Source organism: Lontra canadensis, unplaced genomic scaffold (genome assembly GCF_010015895.1).
Source record: "Lontra canadensis isolate GAN:19392208 unplaced genomic scaffold, GSC_riverotter_1.0 scaffold3, whole genome shotgun sequence".
Taxonomy (NCBI): domain Eukaryota; kingdom Metazoa; phylum Chordata; class Mammalia; order Carnivora; family Mustelidae; genus Lontra; species Lontra canadensis.
In genome coordinates this window covers 18708161-18724474 of record NW_022630997.1, presented here as the reverse complement: position 1 = coordinate 18724474, position 16314 = coordinate 18708161, and the positions used below count along the sequence as shown (strand labels likewise).

The 16314-nt window shown below is 39.5% G+C and overlaps 1 protein-coding gene across 1 annotated transcript in view; it reads right to left on the bottom strand.

Annotated features, from left to right (window-relative positions):
• Positions 1-16314, bottom strand: part of HPSE2 (heparanase 2 (inactive)) — a 655107-nt gene that overhangs the window by 638398 nt on the left and 395 nt on the right. The window contains exon 2 of the mRNA XM_032882617.1: positions 13167-13324. Within this exon, the coding sequence (XP_032738508.1) occupies positions 13167-13324 (158 nt within the window). The remainder of the gene's footprint in view (positions 1-13166; positions 13325-16314) is intronic.

Here is a 16314-nt window from a genome sequence, read left to right as displayed (position 1 = left end):
TGAGTGCACCACTATAGCTAATGAATGTCTACCTTTAAAAGGCTTTTAAATTCTTTGTTGGAAGTCTCCTCAGAGATATTGGCATTCTACAGAGTACTCTCAAAGTCCCCTAGTCCCATTCTCTGGGCTAGTTCTAAACTTACCCTGGATTTGGACCTGGTCTCAAGGGAGTCTAGAATTCAGGTGCTACATCTCCAAAAATGACATTCTGTAGCCTGTCCAAGAGTTTGTCAGTGAAGAACAGTTCAGTAAGATACAAGAATCCAGGACTAAACTGGAACCCCACAGACCTTCACGCAAACACACCCCCTCACAAAAGCCATAGACCCATTCTAGTCCCCCAGAGAATTTGCTTCAGAGTGGCCCAACCACGGCAGAATACAAGTGCCCATGTTGCTCACTGAGTGCAGTGACAGGACTATCTTTAGCTGTGATAAGTTATTTAAGAGTGTCAGGCTTGAAGGGAGAGGCGCTGAATTCTAATAACAGCTCTGTCACTTAAAAGCCATGTTACTTTGAACAACTTCCCTGAGTCTGTTTTCTTACTTATAAAGTGGAAATGACAAAACTTAAACTTAATCTACACACAGTCCCTGTAAGGACCAGAGGTGTTTTTATCATCTTTAAAGAACAATATGAATGTAAAAATATAATGATTTTTCTCCTGCAAACGAGTGATTAGGGAGCTCTTCAAAAATGGCTACCTGTTTCCAACAAGACATTATGCAAGGTCTTCATAAATCTCACTTCTTTGGCTGACTACTATTCAAATTCACAGAGCAGCTTTAATGAGATGAGTGACATTCAAAGAAAATCAGGAAATCCTCAGCTAAGGTTTCTTTTAAATCACAGAGTCATATAATATTTGAGCAAAAACTCAAAATATTTTGAGTGTCACTTTCCATCTGTATCCAAAACTTCACAAAGCACTTATTTCACTAAAGGAAACCATACTTTGATGCACAGAATTAGTTTTACTGTGACTTTTTTTCCTGACATTTACTCAAAGAATGTATTATAGCTAAAAAGATTAAAATGGATAAGGGTGTTTAAAAAGACATTAGGGGAAAATGAATAATTTAGATCAAGTTCCAGTATGGAGAAGGAAAAACAACACCACAACACTGCTTTGTTAGAAACTATGGACAAATAGCAAACAGAAGTTCTTGGGAAAAAGTACCAATGAAAGAATTAAAGAGAATGGTTAAATTATAGCTCATCCATATATGGATTATTTACTCACTAAAAAACAGACTGTAGTTATTGACTAAAAGATTACTTAGATAAGCAAGTTGTACAATATGATCCCAACTATATATTTAAAAGTTTATATACATCTGTATACATAGAAAAAGGTCTGAAAAGATACATGCTAGACTATTAAGAGTGATTACAGAGTGGAAATGAGGATCATTTGATATTATTGAATTTATACTAGTGAGACTGCATTGTATTGGTAATTAATAAGATAAATAAAAGCATAAATCTTTAAAAGTAAAAATATGAATAAAGAAGTTAAGCATTCACCAGAAATATCCTATGTATTTCTTTAAAAAGGCAGAAACAGGGGCACCTGGGTGGCTCAGTGGGTTAAAGCCTCTGCCTTCCGCTCGGGTCATGATCCCAGGGTCCTGGGATTGAGCCCCGCATCAGGCTCTCTGCTCAGCTGGGAGCCTGCTTCCTCCTCTCTCTCTGCCTGCCTCTCTGCCTATCTCTGTCTGTGAAATGAATAAATAAAATCTTTAAAAAAAAAAAAGGCAGAAACAATGAATGGGAAAAAGCTTATTCCCTTTAGTATATTAAGCTACCAAATAAATGGCAAATATTAGTCAACAAGTATTTGTTGAAGAGCTACTATGCAAAAGACATTTTACTAGATGTTGTAGAAACTACAGAATTCATATAAACACTACTCTCACAGTTACCTACAATCTAAAGGTAGAGCCAAGTTTACCTGAACACATACAAAAAGATACATGAAAAGATAAGGCAGAATATGAAAGGAGCAAAAAAGTGATTTTTAGATAATAAATGCCTCAGAAATTCAGGCTGGATGAATGTTTCATGAGGGAATTAATTAGTTAAATCACTTTGAGCTGAGATAGTGAAGAATTCATAGAGAAGGAGGACAAATGTAATCAGGGCTTCGGAAAGTAGGAATAATTCAGAAATGGGTAGAAAGTGGGCAAACAGATGATAGAATCGGGGACCCAAGGGTTAGAAATGATGGCAAAGAGAGAAGCTGACTCTCAAGGGTCTTGAAAAACTAGAGGAGAGTGAGAACTTGAATAAGCAGACAAGAGAGGTCTCTGAAGGTTTCTTCCTGGACATATAGTGGACAGAACGTTTAGTCAGGCAGCAGGCAGAGAGAGGATGGAGACATGGAACCCAGATCCCTGAGAGGTGACAGAATGAGGAGATAAGTGACCAAACTAGATGGAAACAGCCACAAAAGAAATAGTAATACTTTCACATAACCCCATTTTCAAACTTCCAAATCAGACTCAAACTAATAGAAACCCCTAGTTGAAAGGCCCTTGAAGCTGTCTCAGTAGAAGAATGAGGAACATAGTACTGTTATGCTATAGGGACAGTGACAATAACCAACTTCAGAGTGAGAGTGTCCTGGATCCAATCACAGCTCTGCCATTTAACAACAGAGTTTCTTAAATCACGCCTGAGACTTTGTGCAGAATATATAAATCTCTACGTTCCTTGGTTTCTTCATTTTAAGCGGCTGTAAAAGTGTTCTTCACTTGAATTTAAAAATCTCAATTCAAAGAGAAAGACAGGGAAGGAGGTTAGAAAGGAAGGGTTCTCTTGAAACCTCACCCTTATCTGTTACTTTTACTCTTCACAGGGTTTCACTGGACTTACAACTTAAGGCTGAACATGGTTCCATTTATAAATAAAAAATAAGATAATTCTGAAACTGCCCAACAATTTGTTTATAACTTTCCAACAACTTTTGAAATATACTTAATTTTCTGCTTTATATCCTGCCATTTCCTCTGTATCAATAATACTGTTGATACATTTCTATTATTCTCTTCAATGTATCCACTTCCAAATATACCTCCTTCCTAGAGAAACTAGTAAATTCTATTCCATATTAGATGAGTAGTTGTTCTATTCCTTCAATGTGTCATATGTGACAACCATCTCTTTGAGTTGTTCATGTGTCTCCCTGTGATTATTCTTGTGTTGTTTTACTTAGCAACTATTTAGTGTCCCACAAGACTTTCATTAAACTCATAGGAACTGAACTCGTGGCACAGATAATTTTAATGTTCCACAGGTTTAATATAAGGCTTTTGAGTGCCAGAAAGATGAATGGATGAATAAATAAAATAATGAATGAATCAAAGATGAGATCCTTCTACCTAAGCACGGTAAAGAGAAAACAGGACTGGGTTCTAATCCTGGTTCTACCAACTAGTTGCCCATCTTTATGACCTTGAGCAAGTTACCTGTCTTTTCTGAGTCTTGGTTCTTCATACACATACACACACACACACACACACACACACACACACATTATTTCTCATCAGATTAAGAATTAAATGAGGTAACATACGGAAAGACAGTAAGAGGTCAACAAACAGTAGCTATTATTAGCATTATTATTATATACTCTTAAGGCCAGGTCAGGAGGCCTCCTCCTAGGCAGATATGCTGACTACTCAAACTCTCATTTAATCTCCTTCTCTCAGCTCCAATAGCCCTTACAGCTTGTTCTACATGGTTTAACATTTGATTATATCCTATCTTGTTCTTATTATTTTTTGCATGTCTTCTGTGTCTGAAAAGATATTTAAGTCTGCAGGCTTAATGACTAATGTCATTGAGTGTCTGCTCTACAACTCATCAGCTAGGTGGTCTTGGACAAGTTACTTAACCACTCTGTGTCTTTGTTTCCCCATTTGTCAAGTGGAGAAAACAGAACTTTTCTCATGGAATTGGTAAGAGAATTAAATATACCAGTGCATGTAAATTGTTTAAAATAGTATTTGGCACGTAAAAAGCACTCTATAATGTTAAATAATATTATTATTGCATTATGACTATTATTAAGCTACAGAAAAACATCCATTCTTATTTCAGAAATTATGCCCCAAATCTGAGCAATTTATCTTTTCCCAGCTTTCCAGTCTCACCTTCCTTCAAGGAATTTTTGCCTTTCCAGAGCAAGTGAAAATAAGGTAGTGGTTTACCCCTAACAATACAACATCCTCAATACAAACATATAAATACACACATATACCCCATCTTTTCTATATGCAGCTTATATTTTTTTACTCTTTATTCTTTGCCATATAAAAAGCAAAACACATGTATTAAGGTTTCTAAATAACATAAATATTTTGCTTGATTTAAAGTGTCTGTTCCATGCAGTGTGATCTCTGTAAGGATTTTTATGTGTGTCAATGTCAGTCTGTTTTGATTGTAAATTCCTAGAAACAAAAATTATGTCCACTTAAGTCAATCAAGCATAAATTCTGGGGCACTTGGACTAAATTAGATCGAGTATTCAGAGAAGAATCTCAGAAAAATTTAGAGAATGAGGAGGAATGGATGGGGATTGGCTTAGCAGAAGGTTTAGTAGGAGAGGAGACAGGCAGAACTTTGAAGGACAAGTAAAATTTTGAATTCAAGAGGGAGGATGAATGTTCAAGGTGGATGATATAAACAAAATGGAAGGACTAAGCAAAGAATAATCTCACTGACGTAGAAAGATAATACTGGAGATCATTGTGAAATTCTACAAATATAAAGACCAGAGTAGTTTGAGACTGTGGTTTATGCTTTATGCCTCTTGGTGCCCCAATAGTTAACACTAAGCTTGGCATATAGTTGATAATCAAAAGTTTATTATTAAATTAGGCAAAATTACACTGTTTTTTGCTATACTAAAGTGAAGAAAACTAACAGAACTGAACTTCACTCCATCAAATCATGAAACCAAAGGACAGCAGAGATAAACAAGGTAACTATACCTTGTACAATACTAGGCACTAATCTAGAAATATGTATTTACTCTGATTACATCACCATCCACAAACAAATGCAAGAAATAAAACACACCAAATTCTCTCGTGCTCATATAATCTCTCTTACACACACATACACACACACACACCCCTACCTCAGTGTTCCAATCCAACTGTCTCACAGACTGAGACAACTGAAAGCTTGATTAAGGCACTAAGAAGCACTGAAGCTAAGATTCTTAACATCTAATCCATTTTTTTTAAAGATTTTATTTATTTGACAGAGATCACAAGTAGGCAGAGAGGCAGGCAGAGAAAGAGAGGAGGAAGCAGAGCTTCTCTGCTGAGCAGAGAGCCCGATGCGGGGCTTGATTCCAGGACCCTGGGATCATGACCTGAGCTGAAGGCAGAGGCTTTAACCCACTGAGCCACCCAGGCGCCCCCATCTAATCCATTTTGATGAAGGATTCTCAGAAGAGGCTCCTGGCTCTAGGAGCCCAGACCATGTGACTGGTGGCCTGATAAGGTCCAGGGAATCGCAAAAGAAGTTTCTTTTCTTCTATGAGGTACCCATCCCACCAGGAGGGCTTGGTAGAACAAGTGAGAGAATTTAAACTTATTTGGCAAGGGAAATAATGACACTTGGTATTGGCGATAGTAGAACAATTGTGTTCTATAGGAATACACAACTGTCTGTGGCCCCAATGACCAGGTGATAAATTTATACAAATGTGGTCGTTATTATAAGGTTTATTTGCCGGATTTTCTGATTCACTGAAATTAATTAAGCCACCTCTACTCATAACAGACCCCAGAGTTTCTTCCTCTCTACCACTTTCAGCACTCTACAGATGGCCACAATGACTAAATGACAGAACAACTATATCTTTTTGAGATACCCTATTCAAATTCACAAGGTACAGTGAGCTGCAGCTAACATCAAGTCTTGGATACCAAGTTTTAAACATTACAGAAAATGCATCCTTTTGTTTTCAAAAGGCAGAATAAGACATACATAAAACTTTAGGTGATTCCTGACACACTTTAATAAAATATTAAATTAAATCAAATCCTTCTAAAGTTGCAGGCAGACAGATCGTGAAATACCAAATGATGAAGTTGAAAGTTCATCCTCGGCCTGAAAATCACCAGAAACTGCTTTTGGCTGTTGTTGCTGAAGTGGTAAGAAGTCAGTAGTATGAAATTTGACATTAATACCTCGACCTCATTCATATTCTCAGCCTCAGTGTCAATATTCTCAGCCTCAGATGCCTGCCCAATGAGTAAATCCATGAGTGAATGTACATTATAAAATACTGACTGTTTTTATTCTGTATGAAGGGTAACATAAAACTTATCAAACAAGTTCTAAAACCTTTTCTTTCTTTTATATACTCTATAATGTAAGAACCAAATTAATTATTAAATTTTAAATTATCCTTCAATCATGCTTCATAACTCAAACCTCACCAAGTACTTTAGCTAGAATATGTGAATGTGTGTAGTAATTTTGAAAAGGAGAATGGGAGAGGGCAAGGGGCACTGCCTATATTGAAAAAATGTCCTACCCTTCTCCAACAGAATAAGAGAACTTACAACAGCCTCTAGTTTCCTACAGAACAATACCAATTTACTATGGCTAAAATTCAAGATTCTCATAATGTAATCTAGATTTACCCAAACAACCTTTTCCTTCAGACATGTACTTCCTTCTTCAATTACATATTTTGGAACTAACAAAAACATATCAGAACTTCTTACAACTCAATTTAGACATAATTTTAGCACTATGAGCTTTTCTTAGAATCATTTCTAATGGGATGCCTGGATGGTTCAGTCAGTTGAGCGTCCGATTTTTTATTTTCGCTCAGGTCATGATCTCAGGGTCATGAGATCGAGCATGAGAAGTCTGCTTGGGATTCTCTCTCCCTCATTCATTGCCCCTCCCTTGCTTCTCTCTAAATAATTATTTCTAACATGCACTTTATTTTTTATGTTTTTAAATTATAAACACTTCTGAATTAACAAAAAAAATGTACAAATAGGCCTCTAAAAAATATAACATAGCTCTGCCAACATGAACTAAGATAATTCTTAACATGTGCCTTCTATGTAACCAGGATGGTTTTCTTACTACCTAAACACATATTTAGGCTTTGCCCTCATGCTCTTTCCCTTGAGTTAAATGTCCTCTCTTCTTGTCACTACCTTTCCAAAGTCTACCTCTTTCACAAGGCGCAACCTAATTCCTACCTAAATCTGGCCCATATCCATCTCTACTTTTCCTGTTACACCTGGCAAACTGTTTCGCTTAGCATTTCCTGCTATATTGTCTCTGATTTACTCTTAAGTTTTATCAGTATAAATGTTATCTCACTAATTAAGCTATTAGTTCATTGACAGCAGGGACAGTGTCTTTTGAAGGGCAAAGGTCAGTTATTCTGTAGAATGTCTTTCAGTTTGGTTTGGCTAATGTTTTCTCATAATTACAGAGAGTCAGGGATTCTTCCAAAGAATATCAAAAAGGTGATGTGCCTTCTCATCACATCACATCAGGGAAGACATGATTATCCACATGATTTATCTGCTCATGTTATGCTTGATCACTTTGCTGTAACGGCAGTCTGTCAGTTTCTCCACTATAAGGTTAGTGTTTTCACCTGTACAGATTCTCTTCTTTAGAAACAAATCATTAAATGCAGCCTACACTTAAAAGGACAAAAGTCAAGTTCTATATCCTAGAAAGAGAAGTATCAAAGAATTTGTGGACAAAAGCCAAAACCACCACAACAATTCATTAATATTATGAGAGAGATGCTCTGAGGCTATGCAAATATCCATTTTACATTAAAGTCTTAGCTATTTTTTTTAAGATTTATTTATTTCAGAGAGAGAGAATGTGAGCAACGGGAGAGAGAGAGAATCCTCAAGCAGACTCCCCCATGAGCACCGAGCCCCATGTGGGACTTGATCCCAGGACCCCAAGTTCACAACATGAGCTGAAACCAAGAATTGGATGCCCAACCAACTGAGCCAGCCAGGCACTCCTCACCTATTTATTTTAACACTGATTAGATCTTGCCTGTAGCAGTTATTACTGTGTTCTAATGGTGATTTGGAGCACTACCATTTATTTATTTGATATTCTGCCATTCTTTGTCTAGCATGAAACTAAACAGAGTAGGTAATCAATAAATACTTACAAATGTAACTAAATTTCAAGAACTTATTTTTTTTATTAAAGATTTTTTTTTAATCTATTTGACAGACAGAGATCACAAGTAGGCAGAGAGGCAGGCGGGCTGGGGGGAAGCAGGCTCCCTGCTGAGCAGAGAGCCCCGATGCGGGGCTCGATCCCAAGACCCTGGGATCGTGACCTGAGCCGAAGGCAGAGGCTTTAACCCACTGAGCTACCCAGGCGCCCCAAAATTTCAAGAACCTTTATAAAACCTTTTATTTTAAATAAAATGAGATAACAAAATGTGGGTAAGTTCAAGGCAAATATGATTTTTGGTAGTTGTGCTGTTCTTATGTCTTATGTCTTGACTGATGGTATGGAAATAGAAAGAAAAAAACATTAACTACCTCACCTCTACTAAAACTGGAAAACTTCCTGAAGAAAGGTGAACAGTAATAATAGTTTTAGAGTGCCTTAGAGTTTATAAGTATACTTGCATCCATCCTTTAGTATTTCAGAAGCTCTCTGAAGAGAAAATCTTCAAGACAAGAGAGATTAAAAAAAAACTTCTGAAGTTTGTGAAAAAGCACTATTAAATCAGGAATTAGAAAACTAGGCATAGAAACTAAGTAAGGCTAACAGGGAAAAGCAAAAATAAAGGCAAAAAAGAAAGAGATACAATATATAATTAATAATGGGTCCAGTGCAAGGCTTTAAACCAGGTGATAAATTTAAATGCATAGCATGAAACCAAGATGACTTAGATTACATAAGATAAAGAGTACATGGTTAAAATAATGAAAAGTGTCATTAAAATGAGCATTAAGAATGAACTTTAAGACTATGCATTGAAGGTGAAAAATGAATAGAATCTTCACATACAAATTCATTCATTTCTTCATTAGTCACCTCGATTTTCCCAGAGCTTTAACAGTGTTAAGCCAATAAATATCCAAAAATATTTGCTGAAGCTCTATATAATGCCAGACATTTTGGAATAAACACTAATTAGATATGGTCCCTTCCTATGGAAAATGTGATTCTAAAAATTAAAACGTTTCACGGAAAGGAAAACAAAACATTTTCACATACGTGTTAAAAGTTAAAGAGCAAAATAAGGCAGACGGAGACAACCTAAAGAGTAAAAGCTACAACAATCCAGAGAAAGAAGAGATCACCATGCAATCATATGCTCAGGAAAGAAAGGCCTTGAGAAAATAAGGGGTATTTGCAATGTGCTTTCAGGAATTAGGGAGTGGGCGAGACTTGAACAGAGCCAGAAGAAAGGCATTCAAAGCAGAGATATGTGGCTGAACAAACGTAAGGGGTTGAGATAATGAAGGTGCTTTACAAAGAGTGAAAATCAAGTAGGACTGTAATAAAAAGTATATGAAAACACAGGATACAAAATTGTAAGCCAAGACTGAAATGTGAAAGGCTTTGAATGCCAAGTTGAGGAACTTGAACATTTTCTGTAAGCAATCCAAAAATAATCGAAATTTCTGGGCAAAAGAGTGATATAATGAATATGATATTTTAGAAATACCAAGTTGGCTTTTAATGTGCATAATAAATGGTGTACAAAAGGTAAGGCAAACAGTAAGATTCCAAGGTATGAAAAACAATTCTATTTTTATTTCTTCCACCATCACCATATTTGTATGAAATTCAAGATGCCTGCCTAGAGTAGAATATGAATAGAAATGCATAGAGTAGAATAGATAACTGTATTAAAAAAATAACCAGAGACTCTCCTAAAGTGATACAGAAAGTGTGGTTTTAGAAAGTTAAGAGAAAATGCAATTTGCACTAAAGCTTGAAAAGTATGTGGAAAATAGAAGCCACATGCCTTCTTAATTGCACTATTCATTCAGGGGGAAACAACAACATATCACATCAAAGTAGCAATATGAATTAACCATATTGTATTTTACCTAAGCTAGAACTGTTGGTTCATTTCATTGTTAGCATATAAGAAAACTAAAGATATGTCTCTTCTCTCATTACCACAAAAAAAGTAAGCTACCCTATGTTCTGCATCTCCATTCCTTGAAGACAATTCTCCCGACATTCCCTTAAACCTCTCAAACAATTCCCTAATTCTCTCTCCTTTCTTCTGTAAAAACTTGTCTCATTGAATCTTATTCACTTCTTAATCCCACTTCAAAATATAAGGTGTTACAAATTTTCTGAAATTGCTCTTAATAAATGTAAGATCCTTAGCCTTTACATAGTGCTTTATAACTGACAAAATATTTTACACACATTACTTCCTAAAAGCCTCACAGAAGCTATGCACAGCAGGTATTATCACCATCCATATGCTATAGAGAAGCAGCAAGCCCAGGGCCACATAATCCTAAGTGATAGAGCAAGGCCTACAATATAGGCTTTCTAAGTCCAAATTCCATATTCCCTTCACTATAGCATTCAACTTCATAATGTGCCAATAAGTGTATCTTATTACTCAAAATGTATGTTATTACTCTGTATTATGTTTAAGTCAATACATCTTGTTTTTAATAAGGTGCTTGTGCCCAAGTGCCAATTACAGGGCCATTTACTAAGAAGACCTAATTATGTTTAAGATGTTCATGATGATGATTATAATTATCACTGGATGAAAAGTGACAACTGAAGTATAATGTTAGCAAAATTGCTAAGACTATACCAAAAATATTTTTGCCTTAAATTCTGTAATGTAACATCAAGAACAAAGACAATATGGATGATTTAAGGATATGTGAGCATCAAAGGGCAAAAACAGGGCATTCCTACTCTCTTTAACTCTGCTAAGGCCTCAAATACTGATATAGTTCAGAGCATCTTATTACCAGGGAGACATAAATCAAAAGGAGTTCAGCTAAAAGCAATAAAGCAGATTAGTGTCTGGAAGTACAGACTTTAAAGAAAGTTTTAAAAGAATTAAATCCAGGTAGTCTAGATAAAAAACAGCTATGAAAAAAACCTTTTTTTTTTAACCTGTCACTCACACCAAAGACAGAAATTATTTTGAAGATAGATGTTTTAAAAATGCAAAAAAAGAAATAATCGTAAATATTTGGAGAATATGTATAAAAGGAAAATTCAAGATAAGAATATGCTGGCAAAAACCTATGGGACAGAAATCTGTCCCACAAGTGTGGTAAAAACTACATTCCTAGAGATATTTAATACCAGGTTGGACAAAACAAGAAAAGGATTCCATATGGAATGATCCTGTACTGGCCCCTGAAGTAGTGGAAAGATCGAAGATGACCTCTTAGATCTTTTCCATTTCTGAGTTTTTTTTAATTCCATGAAATTTTATGGGGCACAGCCTTCTACCAATTTCCTTTCTCCCCATGATGCCCACTTTCTCCCTTCATAAAGGGAAACAAATTGTATCTTTCATTTTAAGCGGATCTCATGTTCTCAGTGAACTGGTAATATAATCCTAGGTACAAGTTTGGGAGAAAAAGGCCAATTCCTGTCATTTATAATGGTCCTTTCCCCCCTTCTCCCCCCAGTGGTTCTTGGGGCTCTTAAACATTTTTTCACAAGCCAAAGAACTAGTAGTTGACATGGATTCGAAGAAGAGCTGTTTCATTAGGAAAACCATTAATATTCTCCCTTTGCACGTCTGATCACAGAGCTGACAGTGACCCTGGGAGCTATAAGGCCCTAGGTCAAATTACCATCAGAACTGCTGTTCAGGATTATCTTTTACCTTTCTGCATTTTATGCTGAGTGACAGCAAAATCTATTGCAACCCACATTTTTATGGCAATGACATTTACCTCTGAAAAGACCTAACCTTATACTCCTATACACTTCGGCAAATGTTATAAGTCCTATTCACACTTTAAACTCAAGAAGACTCAGCCTTGCTCTCTTTCTCCACTCTAGCACTTAAAAAAAATTTTTTTTTCCCCAGTCAACCTTGGGATAGATCCCAGCATCTCTCCAGAATCCCATTCAGTGAAATCCCAGAATATACATATATACAATGGCATTTCCTCATTTTGCTGATTTACAAGGACAAGATATAACAAAATCCAGGGAGCTCTAAGAACCTGTCTTTGAGCTCTGTAAGCTCTGAGGCTCACTTATGAAAAGGGACAGCAGGGCGGAGATAACTCTCCAAGAATGGACACCAATGCCTCTTTTATACAACCTACACAGACAGGCTCAGTAGCTGGGGACCCACCAATTCCCATCTTGACTATTTGAAAGAAATATGTCCCCTACCCACAAAGAAAATTCATATATATTAACACTATACCCTCTAAACAAAACTTTTAAACACCATTTTCTAGTAAAAACGAGACTATTCAAACCTAAAAAGATTGGCTTCTCCAAGTTTTCAAAGCCCTTCCAACACTTAACTCATTTGATCCTGGCAAGAAAGAAGGCTGGCATTTATAAACCCATTTTAAAACAGGGGGAAAAAATGCAACTCTAAGATTAGGCAGTCTGAAGGAGAACCCACTGTGGAGATATTCAAACCTTTCCCAACAAGGAGGTCCAATATAAAAGGATTATCCAGAAAACTTCAGAGTGGGTTTCAGAAGAAGCTGTATCACCCCTATCCTCAACTCAGGAAAGCAAGAAATAAAAACAGAAAGGCACTTTTTTCTAGAATTTTAGGAATGAAACGTGACCCTGACCCATTAGTAGCCTAAGATCCTATCTGAATTTTCTCAAGAAACACTCTACATCTTCTACCCCACAGAACTGGTCTGCCAATTGTTCTGGCTACCAATTCTCGGCCTCGGAGCTCAGACGCCCAGCGAAAAGGCCGGCAACCTGGTGACCACCAACCACCCTCCCCCGCAATCACGCCAGGAGTCCCAAACTCCCGCATCCCCTAGTCCAAAGCTACTAGCTTTTCAGAGGAGCTTCCACCAGGCTCTCCTCCAAATCTGTTAACACCCCCACCCCACCCCACACATCAAGTGCTCGCTCCTATTCCTCAAACTTCCGTCACCCCGCTAGACTGGAAGCAAGTTTCTCACCATCCTCATAGTTTTTGAGATAGTAATCCGGACCGGGGCCCCCGCGGCTTTTCGCCGGGTTCCTCAGGTTCTGGAACTGCAGGAAGTCCGTCCTTTTGCCTCCAAAGCGCAGAAAGGCGGGCGAAAGTCCCCGAGCCAGGGTCACCAGACGCTTGGAGCTGCAGAGGTAGAGAAAGAGAGGAAAGGATCCTGGGGGAAGGCGAGAGGGCGCGGGACACCGACCGAGGCCCTCTTCCCACTCTCCGCGAGCGACCTGGCGGAGGCTACGGGCTGTCCCACCCCTCCAGCCCGCCACCCGCGTGGGCCCCGGCATCTCGCGTGCGCCTGGCTCCCCGGGCTTTGCCTCCTGCGCCCAGCCGGCCGCGGCATCCTCCCTCAGACAACCCTACGCGGCTCGCCAAAGGTACTTCTTTCCAAACGGTTAGTCTGTTTGTTAACACAGTGCATGTGGGGGGTAGCGGGGGGCGGGGGGGCACTTCTGCTGAGAACACGGGGCTAAGGCGCAGTTGCCCAGTTTCTGCCACTGCCCGGAAAGCGCTCCTGGCGGAGACGCGCAGCGCGCGGACTGCTGGGCTCCGACTTTTGCCAAACTTCTAGGCTGAAAGCCGAGATCTGTTTCCTCCGCCCCAGAGGCACCGCAACCGCTGTGGATAAGGTGAAACCTGCCTCCTTTCTCTCAGACAAGGTACCTGAGATGGAAGTTTTGTTTTGTTTTTCTTAATGCTAAAGTTGATTTTCCTTCAACACTATCTTGTAACAACCGCATCCATCTCCCAAACCCTGGACAAGAGATTCCCGGGGTAAATCCTTGCTTTTCTAAGAACTCTTGCCCATCCCTGCCTGGCACGGTAAAAGCAGTGTCTCTTTGGTCCCTTAAGTAATTCAGCGTGATCTCAAGAAAGGTAACATCCTCTCTACTCTGAGTTCAACTTCATCTTTTTCCTTCCTACGTGGGACCCTTTGGAAACAAGCTCTGGGAAAAGTAAAGTTTGCCGATACGTGGAACCCACTCCTTGGTGGAGACTCGAGGAGCACCAGAGCAGCATTTACATTTATTTAGGTTCAGGATTTCCATAACTAAGCTGTCTTAAAAGCCAAAAACTACTTCAGGGAGGGGTAAAGAAGGAGCAGCGCAGATGCTCTTAGTACTAAGACGACCAACTGTTGAATTCCGGATCTGTTAGTTATTTTTAACACTTTGCTGGTTCAGGCTCTGAAAATCCAAATCCAAATGTAGAAAACACATAGGATTATAAAGGAGGGGGATATGAAATTAGAAAGCCGAGGACTCCAGTTTCAGAGAGTTGCTGACAAAAGTGGTAGCCTCCCCAAGAAGTGGCCGGGAATGTCGTTTGCCCGAGGACTCCAGGACGGCGTTCTCAGACGGGCGCAGTCATGGCATCGCGTGGCCCCACGGCAGACAGAGGAGACATCCGTGCCAGTACCAGCCGGCAGATAAGGCATTTCCAACAACCGTCCATCGGGAAGCCTGTACAACCAATGCAAATGCGCCCCGCCACGGCTCTTCTCCGAAAAACCGCTTTCCAGAATCTTTTCTGCAGCATGCATTTAACGAGACTGTTTAAAAAGGAAGGAAGGAAAAAGAAGCCCGAAGGAGTCCGCGCAGCTGGAGTAGAGCTATGCAAGTGGGGCGTGTATTTCGGAAAACCCCCGTCACTCGCAACCAGCGGACGAGCTCAGAGACGCGCTCTGCTGCACGACAGAACTTCCGAGGAGGAAGCCCGGCCGCGCGTAGCTCTTCCCGCCTTCCCGCGGAGGCACCGCCAGGAACCCAAACGGCCTCTGCGGCGGCAGCACCACCACCAACCGCTCAGTCCTCCCGCAACGCTCGCTCCACGTGGAAGGAGCGCTCCACGTGGCGCCTCCTGCTACCTGCCGCGTCCGCTGATCCGGCTGAGGACCCGGGCAGACCCGCAGCGCTGAGGGGCGGGAGCACGCCAGCAGCAAAATGGATTTCGCAAGGAGTGAAAGATACTCACGAAAGACGCGCGGCAGACGCGGCCTCCGGATGGAAAAGTGGGACTGAGAGAGCGCTCAGAGCTCTTCGGAAGAGCCCACAGCTGAGGCTCCAATTTGGATAGAATTTTTAATAACTCAACACTGGATTCGACATTGCAGATGATTTATTTATTTATTTATTTATTTATTATTTTTTTTTTACACTACGACTCTGTCCCTGATGGGTAGGGGTCTTAGTTGCCTAACTGCTAAACAGTAACACCTCAGGTAGAAAGTGAGCACAATTAAATCCCAAGCCGTTGAGTAAGCGGGGAGTCCATGATAACAAACCACCGGTTTGGTAATCGCTGGTGCCGAGTTCAGACCTCCGAAACATCCCGTAGTATTTCTAGGACCCTTTCCGTTCTCCTTTTATACCCTATGACTGGAGCGAGAATTTTTTTTTCTTTAAAGAAAAACTATGCAGTTACCGCAGGAGATTTAAGGAGGAGGGACTGGGGGGCCATTCAGTCTATTAAAAACGTCTTACAAAGTCCTGAAGTCTGGAAAGGACAGCGGAGGATATAAAAGAAAACTCCAAAAATCCAATCCAACTTGCCCACCGCTCAAGTCTCTGCTTAAATTCGTTTTCTGTCTTGGAATGGGAGAGAACTGACAAATCAATCTTTCCGTGGAAAATTCCACTTTTGTGAGATCCCCGATTGAACAGTCACATATACACATAGGCACACACACACACACACACACACACTCTCTCTCTCTCTCTCACACACACACACACACATACACACCAATTCCTCTCGGGTCTTTGTTGCTTAAGACCTTTTCTTCGCTTTTGTAACTGCCCTGAACCTCTTGTTTCTTTTTCAGAAGGAGACGGGGAGGCTAATTGTGGATATATGTAAGCACAACATTTTTTCAGTCATAACTGATAAGTTTCTGAAATGCCTTCTGCATTGCAAACATGTGCATCTTAATAGAAAACACTGCTTTTCTCAATCACCAGTTAAAGCCTCACAGCAAATATTCCAGGAGGAGGAAAACCTCTTTTCTTCTCTTTGTGAGATCGCTTGGCTTATTTTCTTCTTCTTCTTCCCCCTTTGGAATGGGGGATAGGAAGGGGTGGGGGATGTTACTTAAAAAAAAAAAAATGATCATGGAAGCCCCT